Below are 23,612 nucleotides of genomic sequence, written 5' to 3'. Positions count from 1 at the left end.
TTGGTAAATTGAGATCCAATTTCTTACTTGCTAGGGAAAGCCAAGAAGTGCAGGTACTGAATATATACTCAGCAGCAGCAGTGCCAGATAACTGAGAATTTTGCATACACAGGAGCCCACTATGATGTCTGCACATCCACCATCTCACCGTGGCTAGTCCAGATTTGCTAACAGTACCAGGAGGAACTGGATACAGGATATTTATCAGCAAACCTAGCCGCGGGGCTCTAAATAGGCATGTCTATGGGTGGTTAAAGTGCTTACAGAGAATTCCTAACAAGACCACCAAAGACATTCAATCTCTGGTTTGCAGGTTCCAACTTAAAATGTGTCCTCTGCCCTTAAAGATTCAAGCTTGCTAATTCTCATGGAAGTTGAATTAGTTGTTTGTCCAGCTCTGCTCGTTACACCCAGCCTTTTGTCCATGTTGAATATCAGCACAAACTCTGCTATGACAGATGGAAGCTCACTTTGTGCTAGTGAGAAAGCTGTAATCCTGTATACCTGACAAACCTGCAAGACAGGAGCTAAATGCATTAGGTACGTTACAGGGATGAATACCAGATTTTCTTCCCACTGATCTACTGAAATACTAATATGAATAGTTTGGGGAGTGGGCAGAGGGGAACTATACCGCAAAGATACCCATCTGTCATTATTCCACATGGATGAATTTAAGCCAGACGAGCAGCACTGTACACAAGAATGAAGCAGCTAACCACAAAATCGACAACTGTGCAGAATGCAGTTGGGTTGGTGCTGGACCATTTCGCAGCAGGGGAAGATTCTTGAGTGATGGTCTGGTCCTAACCCCTACCTTAAGGGGAAAGATTGTGGTATGCAACACAGGCTGTAGAAATAAACCAACTGGTGATCATTATCTACTGCACAAACCTTTCTTCAACCTCTTGTTTCTTTATGGATTTTAATTTTCAGGAAATAAAAGTCTGCTTTGAATTCCTTGAGATTTTTTCCACACCGGATTCCCTGCCAATGTTCTTTTCTGCTCAGCCCTTGGCAGCTCTTGTTCTGGCATACGCCAAAATAGGATTTTATTTATTTTTTTTTGTTTACATCCATGTGGGCTGTTGGTAGGATAAACTAGACACTGCACTTCAGTGTCCTCCACGTGAGACACTAATGCCTGCGCCTTGCCCTAGTTCGCTGTGGGTCTCCAGCTCGCAACCGACTGCTTCAAAACCCATTAAAGAGCAAAAGGGAACCTTTTCTCTAGATTTATATGTTTAAAGAGAGCTCATCTGAAATGTCCTCTTCACTCCCCCATCTTGAGCACTCAGGCCCACCCAATTCTTTCTAGAGAGTTCGATTACAATGACGTAATAGAATGAGGCACCCTGGGACTCTGCTTCCTCCACAAAGCAGATACTTCAGGAAGCAACAACAGCTGTCGGGACATTCTAAAATCAGTTCTCTTCCTACACAGGGCCCCTTTTCCAATCTCGGGCCAAACTTTACATAGCGCCTCTAAAAGAGTTCAACCTGAATCAATCCCATCACTGCTGTGCTTACACCTGATCAGTATCCACATTCCCAGTGGTCCCCACTAGAGGGGCCTATTTAAAAGGGGAACACTGTCCATTGCATTTCTGCTGCCGCCTCCCCTTTTGTCAAGGAAGTTGCCTTTCAGACTCCTTCCTCTGTACTAGATCAGAATGGGTGGAGGGGAGATTCCTGAATGCAAGTGAAGAGGAGAGAGAGAGAGAGAGAGTGCGAGTGCGAGTGCGTGTGTGTGTGTGTCAAACTGACTGACTGATTGAGCTGCCATTTTGAAGGGCCATTACCAAGATGTACCAGCTATTGGGTAAGCTCTTGTGCTCACTTGGGTGAAGGAAGGGTTAGAGATACAACCCTTATTAAAATCTATCTAGGTACGTATGGGGCCCTGTCACTGCAGTAGCTGAGTGCCTACCAAAAATGTAACACTAGGAAGGGGAGGGATAGCTCAGTGGTTTGAGCATTGGCCTGCTAAACCCAGGGTTGTGAGTTCAATCCTTGAGGGGGCCACTTAAGAATCGGGGGCAAAATCAGTACTTGGTCCTGCTAGTGAAGGCAGGGGGCTGGACTTGATGACCTTTCAAGGTCCCTTCCAGCTCTAGGAGATAGATTTATGGAGATATACCTATCTCCATTCCGTCAAAGGAACAGACATCCAAACAAAATGGCTTGTTACTCAGCGTTCCCGAGCACCCACAATTCCCACAGATGTCAATGGCAGTTACAGGAGGTGGGTTCTTCTACAAATCAGGTCACTTATGTAGGTGCCTAAGTGTGGATTTAAGTGCCTAATTTTAGGCACACAAGCTTGACCACTTTGGCTTTAGCCCCCACCCTGTAGGTTAGCAGTCTTCAATTTAGCCGTTAGATCAAGCCCACCTACAGAGACTTGGGGAATTAGTTCAGAAGGGGGCTTCCCCTGCTGCCTTTGCCTGGGTAAGTACTTTCATTGGTACCTGGCCAGGCAGCTGAGTCCACAGCACCCGCACCCACAAGCATCACCTGAATCACCTATACTTCCACAGCCGTGAAAAAACTTGGATCGCTGTAAATGCAGCTAGGAGAGTGAATCCCTTCTCTGTGGGATGTGCATACTCCCACCGTTCTCCTTTTTATGAGGAGCGTTTTAAAAAAAAGACACGTGAGCCAGAATAGGCCAGTATTTCTGTCCAAGAGCTTCACAGTGAGATTGTACTGCACTAATTCAGTACACTAGACAGCAGTTGACTCTCCTTTCCTCTCCCTCTGTGCTGGACAATCATGTCTGCAGTCAACCACAGACCTGGCAGATAGCCTCTGTTTTCTACTCCATCACTTCTGGCATTTCATTAAAACGTGTCAGGACAAGCAGAGAGAGAGAGACCCTCAGGCTGCTCTTCAGAGGTTTATTATGCTTTAAAGCACAACCCATGAGAGTTGAAGGACTGTTCTCCTGCCCACACACCCTCCTCAGCAACGAAAGAGTGAGCGGCACTGTTCAGAGTAGTCACGACAGGCGAGACTCTATGCTGGTTATAAAACATATGGAAAAGTGAATGTGATGCTTTTATAATAGCACCCTTCATTCAAACAGTGATTTACTTATAGGGAAGCAGCCAAGGAAATTCTCCCTGTAAACATTCCATAGTTCCCAGATACAAGTAGGTTTCCTGCCTAACCTTCTGTGTTATAATTTTCTGGAACTTGCCTTATCCTTTGATAAATATATTACAATCACGTTATTTACCTTGGTCTGGAGCTTTGAGACTTACACATGGCTTCCCTTGCTCTAGGAATTTCACAGATTCATAACGTTTAAGGTCAGAGGGCCCATTAGATCATCTAGTCTGACTTCCTGTATAATACAGGCCATTCAACTTCACCCAGTTACCCTTGTATTGAGCCCAATCATTTTCACAAACATACTGCTGCATCCTAACAGTTCCAAAGTGCTTGGCACGTTATAAGCAGGTTTTAACAAAACGGTATCACTTCACCTGCCGCTGAAATATAGCCGCCTTTGGAGTGGAACACAGCAGCTGATTAACAAGGTGTGGCAACACTAAATGAGTATTTAGGACAGGGAGGGAATTGAAATTGCACATTGAAGGAGTCACATTTACAGGGACATGAGCTAAAGGTATTTTACAGTGAAGAGCAGAAATATGACAGAACGGGCGTATGCCCACAGCGGAAACACTGAAAACATCGAGACACTTTGGAACAGGACGATCCAAGCATCTAGACAGAGACTCACCAGCTCCCCAAAGTGCTTCATGGCATACTCAAGCACCCCAGCCGCTGCCTCGGGCTGCTGCAGCTTATTGTTAATGCTAGAAAGGAAAAGGAGAGAAAAAGAACATTTAGCATAGTCACTGATGTTTGGGGACCAGCATAAAATTTTCCCCAACTTTGAGAACAAATTGTGTCAGTTACAACTATTGATGAAACACCACCCCTGCTTTTTTTTTTTATTCAAAAGCTTCTTGAGTTGCTGAAAATAACAGGTATTGGACTGTGCAAGAGACACATTAACACCACATACACAAGCCAGACAATAGCACAAACAATATACACAGTCTCAAGGTCCCTTACACAAGTGGCGATTGCATAACACTGCTGATTCTAAAAAGCAGCCTACATAGAGGGGAGGACGACAGTTGGCAACTGTTGATGAGCTAACATCTTCTCCTGTCCTCTTGAAGTACATCCTCTCAATACTCAGAAATGCATATAGCTCATAGAATTCAGACTCTCTGCTCAGCGCCTAAACCACACAATGGGGCTGCACTGATTGAGAATGGCTGCAATAGTTCCATCACTCCCTCATTCTCTGCAAAAGTTCCATTCTCTCGCTTCTCCATGCAACTCGTAGGCTGAGACCCTATCTCCCACTCCAGCAGCAGGCCTGGAGGAGAGGAGACTAACTGCTCCCCTTCCTCAAGTGAGAATGGAAGCTGAATCAACTCATGACCCCAGTGCTTCCGCATCACCTAGGAGCTGAAGACTGGTCCTGGATTGCAGAGCTCTGAATTGCATTGATTACATGCAAGGTATTGGCAGTTCTCAGCAGGCCAGATGGCATCTATGAACCCCAATGAATAAGACTGTGACTTGCAGGTTTAAGTCTTCATGGCTGCCTTCACTAGAACCATTTGTGGAACTGTCACACAACTAACGATGAGCCACCGTTTTGGCTTTTAAAGGTCAAAATAATTTTTTTAAATATTGCTCACTACAATCTCTTGACATTTTTAATGAATTTCTCTGTAATGGATATGAGGCCTGACTAAAATAGGTAAAATCAGCTAAAAACAAATGGACAGGAAATACCTAAAGATTCATATTGCACAACCTGAAAACATGCTGGTGACCTCTGGGATGGCTGGTGTGCACAAGAGCTTACTGTAGGGGGTTTATCAGAGGACATCTCAGTGAAGGCTCTTTTAGCTGTAACTATGCGTTTGTGGTTGTAACTAACCTTCTGGATTCAGTGTAGGAAAAGAACCAGATCACAGGAATCCCACATTGTTGCATACCTTCTTGCATTTTCAAATTACAGTTAGAGAATCCCAGAAGCATACGCGTCCCCCAGCAATGTTGGTAATACCAGAGTGTAACTGACTATAACCACACGGCGATTGTGCCATAAAATGTATTGCAATAAAATTGGAGTTAGCAGAGTATAGCAACCACGGGAGGGAGGGAGGGAGGGGAGGAGAACAGATTTTCCAGTATCTGTTGCTGCCTATATTCATAACCGGGAAGTCTATTTAAAATGACTTGTCCTCCCCCATTGTCCAAGGTAACTTCCCACATTTTAAATTCTGGTGCTGTCTTTTTAGCTCCCGATTGCCCAGTTTTCCATGGTAGAGGAAGTTGACTGAAGCCAGAAACAAAGGAAAGCCTGCAGAGACCTAACGCCAGTGCAAGTGCTCACAGCTGCCACCTCCATGTGGGACGCTGGATGAAGACACAGCTGCTCAACTGCAGTGTTCTCACTAATGGCGAAACTCAACCAAACCCCTATTCAATGAACAAGGGGAGACAGAAGCACAAGGAATATAGTTATGTGCATTTTTTATATAAAAAATAAATTTGAAAATCAATGTGGCCTTGGCTTGGTGTTGCAAGGCTAGGATATCGCTGAGTGCATGCGATTACAAATGCATCTGTGGAGGAAAGCCTGCTCCATCTGTAAAGAATCACTGCTATGAATGCTGGAAAGGACTTCTGGTTTTTTGCTTCATTTAATTCCCAGGCCACCAGTTTTTCCCTCCGTTGCCACTAGATTTAGGGATTCAAATGAGATTTAGTGTAGTGATCAGCAAGAGACTTAAGCACAACTCATGTTTCTGCTTGCATATTCCATTTCTTCATTTTAATTTCCTCTGATTTACTCTGTCTTAAGCTAGGACTTCCTCTCTGGCTCTTTTCCTCTGATCTTCCTTCACATATGCCTTGTGCCATCAAGCACCAGCTGCAGACATTCAGAGCTCCCGAGTGATTGCTGACTTAAACAAACAAACAAAAGAAACCAGGACCACCACCTCTTTGAAGAACTGGATTAGAGATATGTACCAAATAATAATTTGCTCCATGGGAACAGAGAAGAAATAATTTCATCATGTATGCACCCTAACTTACGGGTTTGGTGCTAGCCTGTCAAATAGGCTCTTGCCATTGTAAATATGCCCACCCTATTTTCAACTCCATGGCTTTGGTAAGCCCTGGTCTGTCTTCTTTTCATTCACAGACTTTCAAGAGTATGATAGAATCCACCCCCTACTCCCCCAACCAGCCCTCACTAATGAGGCTGCCACTACAGAGCGCAACAATACTGTAGGAGCAGCATGATCACACCATATAACAGAGCAGCATCGTGTCTATATTCCGATGGCCACTGGGCCTGGTGAAGCATAGGGCAGCCAAGCTGCTCATGAGCCTGGCTCTCCAGCTAGCAGGGTGCCCTTTGAAATGTTTCTATGATGTTGATTTTATAAGCTTGAAGACAGAGAGGGCTCCGTCGGCACATGGGCTTTTGGTGCTCACACTGAGTGTGCCTTTGCTCAAACTCCCGTCAGGAGGAATTCATGTTTTATGGGACTCCTGAGATTTTATGAAACCCATTTTATGAACGGTCTCTCGATCACTACTCTTTTCTTATTAATGCGGGAGATCTTATAAAGTGCAAATTGTTCAAAGCAAAGGCCCAACTGCGGCGAGTTTTACAGAACACAACCCAGACCAACATTAATTCCAGCCCATGGTTGGAATGGAAGAAGCATAATGTAAGAAAACCATAGAGGCAAGAGCAAAAGAAAGAAAGACCTACTAAAAGGTTCTACGCGTTTTTCTCTGTTTAGACACATGGGCAGCAGGCAGCATTCAGAAATGCGCCCACCACTCATTACCCACAAAACAGAGCCAAGCACCTCTTCCCACTTAAAAGGCCTTCTGAATCAGCGAGGGGGACAGAGAAACTAAGAGAGAGGTAATAGGCCCAGCAGTGCTTGAGCAAAGACACCTGCAGAAGAAAGGAGACATGTTTCCAACTAAATGGATTTTTCTTCCACGAAAATGTCTATTTCTGTCCTTCATGAAATAGTAAATTCCCCAAATGGATGTGATTGGGAACAGCACTGCAGGGCAGAACAGGCATTTATAGGACTGCCTAGTACAAGACAAAAAATTTCGCTGTCTGTGGAAGATAAAGAAAAATAATCCCATGCAGGGGGAAGAGGGCAAGAAGAAATGGAAAGGGACAACCATTTTTCAATGGGTGAGTGTTACATACAGAGAAGTGGAAATGCCGTAATCTGTCTCTAGACACTAGTTCCCATAGGAGTGGTTCTCTTGCAAGCCATGGAAGCTGCAAAGTCTCAACATTCAGCGAGATCAGGCTTGGGGAGAAGAACATAATACCTACTTTGAGCATAATTTACATTCAAGCTTCCTCCAGCCCTCTCACTTAAACATTACAGTAAACAAGCTAGTTAATGCAAAACTGCCTTAGACTGTCCTTGTGTGTGGCAAGAACAACACTGGCCCTAAATAAGCCAAGCCAGTGACCACTTGGAGTCTCTTCTCTTTTGGAGCCCTATTATCCACAGTCTGCAATTCAGGGGCTGTCCTTCCTTCTCTGGCTGTGGGATTGGAAGGAAAAGCAACTCCACTGACATCTGTCTTGTGGATGGACTGGGGCCCCAGGCTTGCTAGGAACTCTACAAATCATAAATCGTACCGATGGCACATCATGACATCGAACTAACTAAAGGGGAAGAAAGGAAACAACCCGAGTCAGATTCTGGTCATTCAACTGAAAGCTAATCCTGGCAGCTAGAATTCTTCATGCTTAAACCTTTACCAGCAAACACTCATCTCACCAACATGGTCACTGAACTTCCATAACGGAGGCGATTGGAAATGACTAAAATTGCCAATTCAGAGTAAAGATGGCTCCAAGTAGTACAATGTCATACACATTTATGCAGTGCTTTTAAAGTCAGTGTCCAAGCCTGTTAGAAGCATTAATTCTCACCACGTGCCATCAGGTACCGAGGTGGCATATCCATTTTACAGATCAGGAAATAGAGGCACAGACACAGCATATTTTTAAATGCATCTTTCTGAATAAAGTTCCCATCAATATGCATTTTAGAAGACGAGTTGTACAATTACCAGACCATAATGAAAGTGTCTCTTTTGTCTCTTTTACCAACAGAACTAATTTCAAAGACCAAAGCCATCACTAGCCTCTCTCAGTGCTCCATGCCTCTCCCACTAATGATTGTTTTTTTCCCTTCAATTACAACACCCCTGGGAATACAGATGTATGAGAATACCGAGAGAGCCTTCAGCTGAAGTGGCATTGTTCACACTAGCTGAGCTAAGAAGGCAGCTAAGGAGGCATGGGGTGACAAAGAAATGTTTCAGTAGCCTTCTTAGTGGTATAATAATTTTATTCTCGAAATTTCTTTTGTGGGGAATGATGGGCTTGTGGCTAAACCATCGGGCTCAGAGTCTGGAGGTCTGGGTTCCAGCTCTGCTTTTCCTGGCTTCATCTATAACCCTGGATCCTACATAATCTAGCCTCAGTCTTTTTGCCACTGAAATCAAACCAGTGCATCTATTTTGTACATAAATGCTGCCAGAGAAGTCCACGATCAAAACCCAGGTCCCTTGCAGTCAGATCGGATGAGCTCCTTTATTATTATTGAAGTCCAGGTGTTCCCAATGGCTCTTTAGTAGTTAATATCCACATGTCTTCCCAGGTCTATGTACAATTTAGAGTTTCATTGTCCATGCATATAGCCTACTTACATCACAACCCTTAATCTGGCTGCATCATGTATATCATCTTGTTTCCTACACGAGAACTCTGTGCACCCTATGGAGCACACAGAACCCATCTATAAGGATACATGGGATTCTCTACAGCCAGGTCAGACTGTTCAAGCCACAGTCTAGCCTTGTCATGCTGACTCAGGAACACTGCAAGAGCCATGAAAAAGACAGGGCCTGGAATGCTTTGTGCCATTGCATACTTGAGATAGGAAGAGCCGCTTTCCTAACTCCCACATTTCCAAAACGCCATTAATGGGCACCAGAGAGAAATAGGTGCCAACTTAATTCATGCTGCTCTACAGAGACCCAGCTCTGTGTCTGAGAGGTAACAAATAGTGGTGCTTTATCCCCTGCCCTAGCACAGGAGGAAACCAGAAAACCAGCAGGCTGGCTCCTGTTTTTTTTTTTTAAATCCACTACAAAGCCGTCTCCTGTGGGGCTTCTGGATGCCCAAATGGTCCCAGACCCTCCCTTCCTGCTAGAGTGATTTGAAAGGGAAACATTGCAACATAAAGCACTTGAGACAGACATTTTGGTACCATGAATGAAATTGTCACCCACAACTTGTCCCTTACCAATTTAAATCAGTGCAAGGCAAGGGATGGGAGACAATTCTATACTTTAAAGAAATCAGAGAGGCACAAATATCTGGGAAAGGACTCCTGGGTTCTTTTCTTGACAGTCATTGACTTCCACTATGGCCTAGGGCAAGTCAGAATGTGTCAGTTAAGCTATCTGTAAAAATTGAGATCATGAGACTTAACCTGCCTCACAGGTGTGTCATGAGGCTTACGGAATTAATGGCTGTGAAATGCTCCGGGTGCTTTGCAAAAAGACACCAACAGAAGTGTGAAATATTAGTGTAACGTTGTCATGGGCTCCTGATTTAGTTCTCTCACCCTGAACTCTTCCCAGCCTGGTTAAGTTAGACCAAGCTTCCTCAATACATGTCAGATATCTAAGGAGCACACCAGATGGAGTAAAATGCATGCCGGCCTAGTGAAGATGAGCTCAAAATGCACTAAGCTGAATCAGACACTATTGGGCTCCGTATGCACAGCCAACCACATTTCCCAGAGTTAGTCACCAAGGCAGGTCAGGTCAGGAATACACCTGCGTCTCAGTGGTGACAATCATAGAACATACCGCCTCCACAGTTCCCAAGCAGGAGCTAGTCAGTGCTGCATCATAAAAGTGATAAATGTCTGTCACATTTCATAGCCTGATGATTTAGAGAGCCATTGGCAGACGCATCACTCCCAACACGTAAGACAGTTAATTACTTCCAGCTTTATCTTTCTTGTCAACGCTTGCTGACAAATTGGCCATTATCTTTTATTCCTTAGCAATTAGCATAGCTCCTTCGTTGACAGCACCTGGTACTTTTTTTTTTTATGTGCATGCTTCCCCTTTGCTGTCCAGAGTAGAATGAAATGTTCTGCATTCCGGACAAGCCTTAAAAAGGCACAATTTGCTGTTAGCCTGAGAGGTGGGGGAGGGAGAGAGGAAAGATTTTGATTTAGAAGGGAAGCTGCTGTGTCTATAGCTTAGCAGCTGTCAGTCAGGAATATTTCTCTCTCTCATGATAAAAATTCTGGCCCAGGTACTAAACAAGGGCTAAAATGGGTGGTCTTTAAAAGTGAATCTGTCAGTCAACCCAGATTACTCCTTTCTATTCATCCTCCAGGGAGGTTCTGGAACGCACTGTGGAAGCTGCTCAGGCCTGTGAGTCTATATTGGAGGTTCATTTGGCAAGAAGAAATAGAGAGGCAACCCCGTGGGTCCTTCTCCCACAACTGCCCAGATGTAGACCATCCCCCTCTCCCCCATCCACCAGGTGAGACCTTCCTATGGACACTGATACAGGATGAAGTTCTACCTGAAAGGGCTCTAAAAGTGAACACTCTCAGTGCAGAATCCAGATTACTGGCATGGGCAGCCCAGGGGCATGAGCAGTGAAGTAAAAACATAAAGCCTATTACTAAAACTAGAGGTTCATATGTGGAGAGTTTCTTTGTGCTCTCTCTTTTTGTTATCCAATGCAGAAGAGAGGGCTTTCTCCTCCTCAGCCTCCAAAAAAGGAAATAATTCATTATTTGTTTGTTTGTTTTTAATCAAGCATTTTTTCCTATAAGAATTAGTGTGATGAGAATTTCCTAAATCCAGCCTGTGCTCTCAGTTGGCAAAAGCTACTAACCAAAATGTTTTCTTTACTAGAGCAGCAGACAATATTCTCGTTATTTGTAATGACACCTGTTGTCACAGGATCTGGCCATCTTACATTTGTTCAAAAACAAAGACAGACACAATTCTGATTATTTTGGATGAACAAGCAGGAAAATAAGACAGAGGAATGAATGGTTCAGTTTCCAAAAATACCTTCAACTATTAGCCATTTGGGAAGGAAAAAAAGTCAAAAATAATTTTTTAATTTTATTTTTATTTGAATGATTCACAGGAGAACAAAACAGGAACTCAGAGTGTATTAAGTACAAATCAATTCTGGGAATTAAATTAAAAAGAGTCAAATATTACTTTGTAAAATGTCCTTGAAATAATCCCAAAAGAGGAGCCTTGCTCAGCTGTTTATTTATATGACTTTAGTGCCCAGAAGACCCAATCAGGATTAAGGTTCTGTAGTGCTAGGTGACATACAGATACAGTCCCTACCCCAGAGAGATACTGACAAGCAACCAAAAAGCAGGGGAAAGGGAGGCAGTCAAATAGAGATACAATTTTTATATACAAATAAATATGATAGTTATGAAATTACATCCTTTCCCAAAATATCAATTTACCCATCTGACTCTCAGCCTAGCCAGCATAAGTTTGCTCAGATCTTGTAGGAATTACAACAGAAGTGGGTCTTTGGCAGGGACCGACCTGCCAAGCATGCATTGGTAGGGCCTTACCAAATTCATGGTCCATTATGGTCAATTTCACAGCCATAGGATTTGAAAACTGGTAAATTTCACATTTTCAGATGTTTACATCTGAAATTTCACAGTGTTGTAACCGTGAGGGTCCCGACCCAAAAGGAAATGGGGGGAGGGGTGTCGCAAACCTGTTGTAGTGAGGTAATGGGATTGCCACCCTCACTTCTGTGCTGCCTTCAGAGCTAGACAGAGTGGGGAAGAGGGGGTGCGGATCGATCTGCAGCCAGGAGAGATACCCAAGAGCAGCCCTGCAGGGAAAGAGCAAGTCTTGTCCTGCCCCAGCCCTGCCTAGACTAGCAGCTTGCTGGGGCGCTTCCAGCTGCACAGGGAAGATCAGATTCAACTCCATAAGCCTCCCCCATCTGCAGGAACTTCTGGGGCTGCTGCCCAGTCCCACAGCGTCTTGCAGCAGGGGAGGCACTCGGAGATGGATCTGGTCCCCCCGCCCCCAATGGCTGTGCAGGGGATGGACAAGTCCTGTACTTCCCCAGCCCAGCTGGAGCTAGGAGCTTTGCTGAGGCGCTCCTAGGGACAAGGGGACATTGGATTTCATGGGGAAGGGCTTATTTCATGGTCCGTGATGTGTTTTTCACAGCCGTTAAATTGGTAGGGCACTGGACAGAACAAATGTCCATAGCTTAGTGGGGAGGCTGGGTTGTATTGCTGGTGATGCGGGCTTCACCCAGAGCTGCTGTCTGGCTCTTTGGATACAGCGTCTCTTGGGAATAAAATGGTCTCTGCACTGCTGTCTGGCAGTATCACAAAGGGAGGACAATGCTGCACTGAAGGAATGACCAAGGAAAAACAGGAATAGAACCAGGAGAGGACAGAGTCACAAAAGCCAAGGGAGGACAGAATCTTAAAGCAGGTGTCACTGAGCATCAAAAGCAGCAGAGGGTTCAAGAAAGTTGAGCATGTAGTAAAGGTCCTGAGACTTACCCAGGAAAAGGTAACTGGTAAAGCTCAGTGAGATAGCAGCTTCGGTGGAGCAAAGGGGGCAGAAGCCAGGCTGGAGGGGTTCCAAGGTGAAGTTGGTGGATAGGAACCTGAAGAACAGTTGAAAATGGTATGTCTGATGGATTCAGAGGTGAAGGCACGAAGGAAAAGGGATGGGTGGCTGGTTGACTTAAACCCAAGTGCAGGTTTGCTGAGGACTGGGGAGAGCAGAATATCTTTGTATTTTGAGGGGAACAGCTGTGCCAGGGTTGATGGGGGCAGGTTTGCAGTAGAAGTGAGGGACAAAAGAGGCATCCAGAGGGGTTGGAGAAATACGCTAGCTATATAAATGTGCTGATTATTTTATCACAATAGTGTCAGGAGGTCCAGTCAGGATCAGGATCCCATTGTGGTAGATGCCATATAGACATATGAACACAATGGCCACTGTCCCAAAGAGACTACAATTTAAGATGACAAGTGACTCGTGAAGGGTAGGATAGAGGGATACAATTTTTATAGAAACAGAGATGCAAAATTTTAATTGTTAGATAAATAAGAGTGCAGCCTGGCCTCGTCCGCCTCCCAACCCATCATCATCAATTTCTTGCAGATAATATGGCCAAGGTGGGTCTCGAGGAGAGAGCTGAAGGACTAGCTGCTTATGGATAAATGCAGGAAGGATGAACCAAGTTAACGGGCAGCATGGAAGAAGGCGCAAAGGCATTTCTGTGAGAAGCTTCCACCATTTCTCTTCAGAGGACAGCTCCCGAAACTGCCACATACTTAATGTGTTACTGACTTTCTGTTAAACGTTACCCAAGTATAAATAGAGGTTTTTTTAGCCACAAAAGCCTCCAGCAAGGCAGGAAAAACTAACATTAATGACTGAGGGAGGGAGGGTAGGGGGCTCCACGGGGGAGTTTCTGAGCATTGCAAGTTTGCATACTGTTCTCATGTTTGCATGCAATAGGGATTATATGCACTGGCAGAGAAATGGAGTTGATGATTCCCATTGGTCTTTTTCATCCCTACCATGTATGATAAAGAGTAAAACAAATCCCCATAAAGCCCCGTTCATGAATCACCATGTGACCTTTGTTAATCTGACAGGTGTTGTTTGACTGATACATGTTATAGTTCATATTATACTGCAGAGCATTCAATATGCTGATTCTTAACAGTAATGAACTCTAAGCACTCTGTTATTAATTCTTACATAGGTGAGTGGAAAATGCTGGTGGGGGTGGGGGGAGAGTTTGGCCCTATCCTGTTTGAGTCTGAGTTTCTTGTTTATTAGCTGGATTTCTGCCTTCTCTCCTCCGTTGGATTCAGCTTTTCACTCACTGATTATTGAAGGCATATTGACAGCTCATTAAATCACTATTACCATAGCTGACTGGAATGTGTTTTGAAAGGGAAACGAGTCATTTAAAAACTGACTCACACCTCTTTGGAGACCAGCTCTTTTGAGGCTGGGGGGACAGACTGTGCTTTTCCTGGAAGCCACACAGTAACATTAAAAGCAGCAGTGTCAACACCTTCAAAATGTATGCTTAAAATTAATACCAATGGAGTATTTTCTCCCCCCCCCAGATTTCAAAGACTTACTGCTCTTACCCCTCTTCAGGCAGGTTCAGAGGGCCTGAGGCACTTGCCATTAATTCATTGTTCAGACACAATCTTCTAAAATTCTATGACATTCTTAAGGAATTACAAGACTGTTTTCCAGTTATCGCTGCCTGGGACTGGACAGAGAACGAACAGCGCTAAAGCATTCAGGCACACACAGAATCCCGAGGGACTAATGTTCCAGTCAGGCAGAGCCATCAGTAGCTTTTAGTCAGTGTTGTGACTGGGATTCATAGCAATTTACTGGACTAGAATCAGGTGGATATTTTCCTCTTAGTTTCCAGAGAAAGATGATCTGCAAAATCTTCCAGGATAAAAAGGTGGGGAAACATCCCCAAGGCAGAATTGGCTTTGCTGGCCAACCTCAGCACAAAGCGAGTCCCCCATATAGCCCTCCCCTCAACAGGTGGCATTGTCAAACAAAAACAGAATACCACTATAGAAATCCATGGCACGCCCACACCTTGAATACTGCGTGCAGTTCTGATTGCCCCATCTCAAAAATAAATAAATGATTAGGGGTATGGAATAACTTCCACCGGACAGATTAAAAAGTATGGGACTATGTCGTTTACAGAAGAGATGATTGGGGGAGGGAGGTTATGACAGAAGTCTATAAAATCATGAATGGTGTGGAGAAAAAGTGTAGTTTAACCCCTCTACATAACACAAGAACTAGGTCACCCAGATAAATTAACAGGCAGCAGGTTTAAAACCAACATAAGGAAATATTTCTTCACACAATGCAGTCAACCTGTGGAACTTGTTGCCATGGGATACCGGGAAGGCCAAAAGTAGAACTAGGTTCAAAAAAAGAATTAGATAACTTCATGGAGGATAGCTATTAGCCTAGAAGCCCGGGGATGCGACCCTATGCTCTGGGTATCCCTAAACCTCTGACTGCCCAAAGCTGTGACTGGACGACAGCAGATGGATCACTCAATTGCCCTGTTCTGTTCATTCCCTCTGAAGCATCTGGCGCTGGCCAGTGTCAGAAGACAGGATAATGGGCTAGATGGACCATGGTCTGGCCCAGTATGGCCATTCTTATGTCTTCACTCTGGGGAAAAAAGGTATGTTTTTAATGCAAGATGTCTTCAGTAAGATTTCAGCTTGAGGTAGATAAGACCGTCTGTCTTTTCCCCCCCATAAGTGAGCAGGCAGACACACCTTTTTTCATAGTGAAGACCTTTTTTCATAGAAGAAGTCCATGTTAACTTTGCCTGTTTGCACTGAGTGGTGCATTCAATATGGGCAAAAGATTAGTGCCTTATACTCACTGCTTGTCAAGGTAAAACACTTTGCAAATAGACCTCTGAAATAAAGAGACTCCACCAGAGTCTGGTGCTGGTTCACTCAAATTACAGAGAAAACTCCATCAGCCCGCTGAACTCAAGTGAAACCTACTTTTCCTTCCTCCCTAACTTCCTCTGTATTGCAGGAGTTGTTTTGTTTTCAAAGTGCCGATTAATCAGTTAAGTTAATAAAGAACATCTGCAATGCATTTTACCAACTTCCAGTTACCAAATTTAAATTATTTTTATTTTCAAAAGAGTTTGGCTACCATTTTATATCTTCTTGAGGTTTTCTTTGAAAAAGGATGCTGTCAAGGTTCAAATTACCTTTTTTATGTGAGGGTTTCAATTGCTTGATCCAAAGTGAAAAGCAAGACAAAATAATTCCTAATTATATTTTTAATCCTATTCATTTTTTTTTTTAAACTAAGGAGCTAGCTCCATTGTCAGCTGATTACAAGCATCATGGGGGGAGATCAAAGCTGCAGTCAGACATGGGGAGCAGCAGGAAATTTCTACAGCTCTTTTAAGGTAAGTTCTGTATTTTGTTTTAGTGTGAACATCTATGGAATTCTTCTATTTCTTACCTTAAAAGAGCTCTGGAAATCGCCCACTGTTCTCTCTCTCTCTCTCTCTCTGTCTTGCTGTCTTCCTGTCTGGATACATATCATTAAAATGGCAGCCCCCAGCAGGAACACAACTTGGCAACTGTGTCCAGTTTTGGGCCCCACACTACAAGAAGGATGTGGAAAAATTGGAAAGAATCCAGCAGAGGGCAACAAAAATGATTAGGGGGCTGGAGCACATGACTTGTGAGGAGAGGCTGAGAGAACTAGGATTATTTAGCCTGCAGAAGAGAAGAATGAGGGGGGAGATTTGATAGCTACTTTCAACTACCTGAAAGGGGGTTCCAAAGAGGATGGATCTAGACTGTTCTCAGTGGTAGCAGATGACAGAACAAGGAGTAATGGTCTCAAGTTGCAGTGGGGGAGGTTTAGGTTGGATATTAGGAAAAACTTTTTCACTAGGAGGGTGGTGAAACACTGGAATGGGTTACCTAGGGAGGTGGTGGAATCTCCTTCCTTAGAGGTTTTTAAGGTCAGGCTTGACAAAGCCCCGGCTGGGATGATTTAGTTGGGGATTGGTCCTGCTTTGAGCGGGGGGTTGGACTAGATGACCTCCTGAGGTCCCTTCCAACCGTGATTTCATAGCAATGGAAGGGATTTGACATACACCTCTACCTCGATATAACGCTGTCCTCGGGAGCCAAAAAATCTTACCGTGTTATAGGTGAAACCACGTTATATCGAACTTGCTTTGATCCACCGGAGTGCGCAGCCCCGCCCACCCGGAGCGCTGCTTTACCGTGTTATATCCGAATTCGTGTTATATCGGGGTAGAGGTGTATGTTATTTTAAAATAATGCTCTGATTTCTCTAATTTCCACAGTCTGATTTCATATTTTATGTGGAAATCTAAAGCAGCAGTAAAAACCTTGGCTTTTTAAAATGCAACACTGGAAGAGTGTTTCGGTCATTGCGGTTCAGAACGATTTAGATACATTTGTGGCACAGGCTATAATCACAGAAAAGAATGAAAACTGAGGCTAATAAGAGTCATCAAAAGGTGATTTCACCCTATGTGGTCTGCATACATAATCCTTTGCAGCCAGGTAAGGGCAACGAGTTTGGTAAAGATAGTTTGGCAAAGAAAATCATGGATGAGTCACGGCACATTTTGATAAAATCTAAGTTTTAATCCATGTTTCTGATTTTGCTTTGATTGTGCAAACTCCTTCCCTCCACTCCAGTCCTGTTTGGCCAGGCATCCTGGAAAGCAATTCCCTTTCTTCACACATGTATGGTAGCAAGGATGGTTATTACAAGAGGTGACCAGCTAATGTAAGAAGACAAAGGTTATTGGGGCGGGGGGGAGGGGTGAAACAGTAGTCTCAAAAACTGATGCCCATGACAAACTCACCGTCCTAATGAGCAAGGACTAAATACTCAAGTCTTCAGCAAATTGTTTTAGTGTTGCTTAAAAGATAATGCAACTAATGTTAAGTTATGAATGCATCGAACAGGCACTGAATAAGAAATAAAAATTCTATATTGTAAAGGCTTTTCAAAAAGAAATCAGATAAGGATTGGGAGTGGAAAAAAAACAAACCTATCAACAAAGTTGCTACCACCAGAAGGAAAAGCACTCATATGCTGGGCTTTCTTCTCCCCTTAGGTTCTCCTGCATATCATATAATACTCAATGGAAAGATTCTCTCTCAGATGCCCCTGGTAGCTTTCCAGTGCTCCCTGCTCTCTGAAGGTCACCAACAATATTGTCTGTCATTCAAAATTTGTAAGATGTTTGAGAACGCAGAAGGTAAGTGAAAGCAGACTGGATCCCTCCCTTACCTTCTCACAATAAAAAGATAAGCTTTGCTTTAACAGAAATCTTTCAGGAGGCCCCAAAATTAATCTTCCCCCAGTGAGTGGAGAACACACACTTGCCATCTTGCATCAGCCAGAAAAGGTTTCAAAAGCTTGGTAGGAAAGGCACATTTCTGCATTAATGCAGATGCTCAGAGGCTATGCAAGATTAGGGAGTCAAACTGAGGTGAGACCCCTCTTCTCCTCTCCCCACCCATTGAAAGGCTCCCTTTCCCATTGTTCTGAAAGTGTCACCCATCTAAATCAAGTTTATTTTCCCCTGTGCAGAAGTGTGGGGAGCTCTCCTCTGGGATTAGAAGCTGAGGCTTTGTGGAAGCTTTGGGGAACACATAATCTTCTGGCACAGGGAGTTGCCTTTGCTGGCCAGTTTCTCCAATTCTATGGTTTATTTGTGTTCAGGCATCCCTGAATCCTTGATTCAACACACTTTTGAAAAAAACCTCACCACAAAACCTCTCCATCAAGCTACTAAAAATTATTCCCATGCTTGGGAACAAATGTTTTGGGAAACCAATGTCAGCAAAGAGTTGTTTTCAATAACCATTGCAGTGATTGACTGTTCAGAGGCCACGCCAATCCCCCTTCATCTTTCCAGTGAAGTCTCATCACATCACTTACAGGCCCTGAAGTTGGCTGGATTCCCAGTGTTGATATAAAAGCCTGCACACAGCTTCCTGCTGATGTGGGGAGAGGCAGTGAAAACCATAACAGAATTCTCAGCCAACCCTGTTGGACATGCTGCAGAAAGTCTCCCTCTCGCTATCTCCTGCCCTTTAATAAGTGAGATTTAATGAAGGTAGTGAAGGAAAATAGCAAGGGAAAACATTTAGGGGAAAAAGGCAAGATCAGAGACAGAGTCTTTAGGCATCAGATATGCAAGGTAAGAACACTGCCAAGGTAGTATAAATATCACATGCCATTCCAGGAGTTATACCAATGATTTTTTAAAAATCAGGTCACCTCACTTCCTCTATCTTCCCTCAGATACTTTAGTAATTAAAGCTAATAAAACCAATAAGTCTTTCCACGTCTTAGTTTTTATTCTTAGGAAATGCATTTCTATTGTGCTTCTTTGTTTTTGCAACCATAATAATGGAATATATTTACTGGCTGCAGCAACGAAGACTATAGAGGTATCTGTCCTTACTCATCCTCAGTAAAATCAGGACGCGGTAATGGGAATAGATTTGTATCTCCCTGAAATAATTCTTCCATCAGATTTGTGACTCCAGCCTGGAAGTCTGCAGTATTCTATTCTCTCGTATATTGGATACATTCTCTATTATTGGTTACGTAACCAAATCACTCGGACAGTCAATAATTCTATTTGACTTTAATAAGAAATCAGTTACTAATTGTGAGCTGCTGAGTTAAAAACAATGAACATGAGCATTATTAAAATATCCAAAGCTTAAACTACACACACACACTTATTACACATCTGGAGGAAATACACACATCCCTAAGGATCCTTTGCTAGGGGTAGATTTCCTGGAATTTGCCAGCAGTGAAGAATCTAATAAGCACCTTGTCAATCACAGTAGGCAACAACAGTGGGTTAGGTCCCTAAAAGCATTTACCAGCTGCATGTTATGTGCTCTACAATGACTGACTACCAAATAGCCACGGGGCGCTGAGTTTGCCTTCTAATCTTAGCTTCACCCACGTTGAACTCGTCCACCTGCTGGAACAGCTCCCCAGAGGAAGGAGTAACTTAAGCCCAACACTGATTTAATCTATCCCGCCAGGTATAGGAGATAGCTACCTCTAATTAGAAAACACTAATATACTCCTAATTATGTAACACCAGCTAGTGATATAAGCCCTGTTTGCCTAGGGAATGGCACCAGGCCAGATATAACCATATTCAGAATCAGTTGTGGGTAGCAGGATTCCAGTGTTATTTCCCTATCTGGGGTGAAAAGGGATTGGTCATCTGCTGGGCACGTTACAGCATCATGCTATTGAATACCAGGGAAAGGGGACTGGATGGGTTAATTTACAACATGGTTGGGCTAGGAAAGATCCCTAAAACAAGCAAGCAAGCAATGCAGGGTCTACACATGTCAAGGAAATCATGCCAGAACCATGCAAGCAACAGCTACGTTTAAGCACAGTGGTAGCTAGCACATTTCTGATCCCAGTGTCAATAGGACATTAGTTGTTCTGGTCCCAAGTAAGAATTCAGGGAAAGCAAGGTCAAAGCCTGAGACGTGCTAAAAGCCAAATGCTTTTTGCCCATCTGTTCAGATCTCTGCAGAAATTCTGAAGTAATTTTCTTCCTTTCTCGACTCTTTAATCTCCAGGTGATAAGGCACTAAGAACACAAAAAGTCAAGAAAGCAGAAAAAGCCAGTGATGGGAAAATTAACATTTCTGCACAAGAAGGGGATGATACACACAATTTGTATCAAGACCATCCTCAGAAAAGTTGTATGTCTGAGAAGAACCCATATATCCCTCTCTCAGCTCTGAGCCTATGTCACATACACTGCAGCACCAGTGAAACATGCCCAAGGCTTCACTTTCCTATAGTGGAAGCTAAAAGTTCTTAGGAGAAAAAATACACAGTGATCCTGTTATTCCTAACCACAAAGCACTGCCAGGTAGAACGCTCCTGTCCTGAGATAGGGCCATCAGCTGGGAGTTTAGTTCTCAAGATCCTGGCCATGCTCATTGGAGGCTTGCTGCATCTCCAGACATTTGCCAAAAGCCCCCACCTCTCAAGCACACAGATCTACATGCTTGACTCTAACCAATTAAAGGGCCAGACACTAAGGCTTCTCTACAAACCAGCATTTGCAATGAAAAGGAATCCTGCTAGGAATGTTCTTTTATGACCCCTTCTGGTAAGAGGAGGAAAAAAGGAAAAAAACCCAGTTTTAGACAAACATTCTCAATTCCAGTGTGAAATCTTTTCATTTTGGAAAGGAGAAAAGAATGCAACAGAACAAGGAAAATAAACCTGGAAGCTGCCCAGGAGTTTGGAGGAGAGCCCCCCTCACTCATGAGTTGTATCCAGTACAGTCCACACTTCCAATATACAGACAGTCTCCTCTTTATGGGATTCTTTGAATCCCAAAGCTCTAAGGACCCCCAATAAGTGATAGTGGTACCAGCCTCTAATATATATGATACTGTTTGGCACTGAGCTGCAGCAGCTGTCGCTGCTTTAGAGATTGCTATTCGGTTTTTCAAACAAAGGCTTCATCTTTCAAATACTTACTAAGAAAGCAAGCCCAATTAAAGTTAAGAACTGAGTTTCTCCCCTAAAAGCTCACAACTCCTGTCTAAATCTCTCTAAAGCTTCCTCAGATGTAATGAAGGGAATTTTCCTAGGTTTGCCCTCTTCTCTGTTCTTGTCTACCAAGACTTGTTCCTTGTTAGCTGTTGTACAGCATAGACACCAAAGTGCTTTAGCAAACGGAGTATCATCCCCATTTTAAAGACAGGGAAACTGAGTCAAAGAGAGGTGAAATAACTTGCCTCAGAGGAAACAGCCCTGGGGCAGGACCAGAAATAAAACCTAAGTCTGCTGTCTTCCAGTCTAATGCCTTCACCACTGGACCAGTTTCTCCTCTGTATTAGAATCCCTGACTGAAGGCAAGAATTTGTCTGAACATTGGGTCCTTTCATTACTTCCAGACTGAAAGCAGGAGGATATATTTCAGTGTCCCTTGGGGACTGCAAGTGCCCCTCCACTGCCTATACCCTGTCCCCAATTTTTGAGATTCATATACTATAGTGGCCATAAAGATGTAGTCAGGAGCTAAGAGCATTTGAAAATGAAAACGAGTTTCAGGGAGGTAGAACAGCAGCAAAGGTGGGCCATGTCCCTTTGTCAGAGGGTAGCACATCACGGACAGGCTTCACTTCTATTTTAGGACCGAGCACCACTGATCAGCTTTCAGAACTGCTTAGAAAAAATAAAAGAGGCTGTTGGAATTTCAAAAGAACGCCAAGGGTTTGACCACAGCAGGGACACAAGTGGGAGTGTGCTTTTTTTTTTTGTGTGTGGGGGGAGAGAAACAAGAACCCAGCTTACTCCACTATTGGTCTCTGTTTTTGTCAAAAACAGGTTTCTCGTCACATGCAGCCTGACAAAAATGTGCCCCCAGGGAAAGACAGAAGCTCTGGCTAGAAGAGGGCTCAGACAGGATTACATGCAGAACAAAAAGGTCAGGCTTTTGGTCTGCGTGTGGGGCACATGCTGGTTTGTGGTATAAAACACAATTTTGCTATGGAAGGTTCTTGAAATGCCAGCAACAGAAAACAAGCAACAGCCAACGCTCTCGTGAGGAGAGGGAGCCGCTGTACTTTCAAAGAAAAATACCTGTCACTCCTGACTGACGGAGTCTAGTGGCATCTCAGGTCACTGGAAACATGTGGGAGCCTTGCCTGCTGATGCCTCAGATGGCAGGAGTGTGCCCTGAGCACAGCACACAGGAGGGGTCAGCCACCAAGACACCCATGCTATGTGCTCAGAGATCTCTACCCCTGCTCTCGTCTCTCCCCTGGGAAATATGGCGTCTGCAGCAATGTGTCACCATGCTTCATCTTTGCAAACGCTCTGATGCTTTCATCTTCCCACTTTTCTGAACCCTGCCAGGACACCACTGCTGCTTTGCTGAAAAGTTACTAGATGGCTGGCACGTTCATCCGTCGCTACAAACAAAACATCTAGCAGTAAGTTTAACACGGCTGAGGAGTAAAAGCTGAGTGCTGGAGCAAGTTATGTTTCCATAGGTCCAAGATGCATCAGGGACTAGTAAGGTTTTAATTAGGTTAATTGATTTATCACCATGTATCCTAGTTCCTTTTTAGACCAGTGAGTGACTTCCATGTAGAACAAGATGGCTCAGTTGTGTCTTTCGCACTTTCTTCCTACCAGGCACAAGCGAGATTAATTGATTTTTTTAAAAACAGGCATCCATGACATTTACCATCGGAGCAGCCAGACTGAATCAAGCCCGTGCTCTATCTAGTCCCATCTCCTGCCTCCAACAGCAGCCAGGACAGATGCTTCAGAGGAAGATGTAACAATCCTTGTGGATGACAGTTATAGAATAATCTGCCGTAGGGAAAGTTTCTCCCTAACCCCAACATCTAATGCATGGCTTATGTCCTGAATTATGAGGGTTTAATAGGATTATTTTTAATCCTATATTTTATATAAAAACTGTGGATGCTCTAATTCTAATGTCTAATTCTTTTTCAAAAACCTGTTAGAATTCTGGCCTCAATATCAACTCACCGGGTTAATTATATGTTGGGTAAAAAAATGCATTTCCTTTTGTCAGTGTTAAATTTGCTGCTTTTCAATGTTACAGAATGTCCCATGTTCTTGTATTATGAGAAAGGGTACAAAGAGGCACATGATTTACCTGCTCTATACAGTCACCATTCTATACTGCCTCTTAGTCATCTCCTCTCTAAAGTGAACAGTTCCAAATCCTACAAGACACATACTCCAAGAACGACTGATCCTCTGGAGAGAGGAGGATTAGCTGTTTATGGGATGAAATG

The 23,612-nt window shown here is 43.7% G+C and overlaps 1 protein-coding gene across 1 annotated transcript in view; it reads right to left on the bottom strand.

Annotated features, from left to right (window-relative positions):
* MTOR (mechanistic target of rapamycin kinase) overlaps positions 1-23,612 on the bottom strand; it is a 102,947-nt gene that overhangs the window by 37,016 nt on the left and 42,319 nt on the right. Inside the window, exon 23 of the mRNA XM_065421433.1 lies at positions 3,752-3,827. Coding sequence (XP_065277505.1) covers positions 3,752-3,827 — 76 coding nt within the window. The remainder of the gene's footprint in view (positions 1-3,751; positions 3,828-23,612) is intronic.

This window comes from Emys orbicularis, chromosome 22, assembly GCF_028017835.1.
Source record: "Emys orbicularis isolate rEmyOrb1 chromosome 22, rEmyOrb1.hap1, whole genome shotgun sequence".
Lineage (NCBI taxonomy): Eukaryota > Metazoa > Chordata > Testudines > Emydidae > Emys > Emys orbicularis.
The sequence above is the reverse complement of the archived record's forward strand: the minus strand, read 5'-3'. Positions and strand labels throughout refer to the sequence as shown.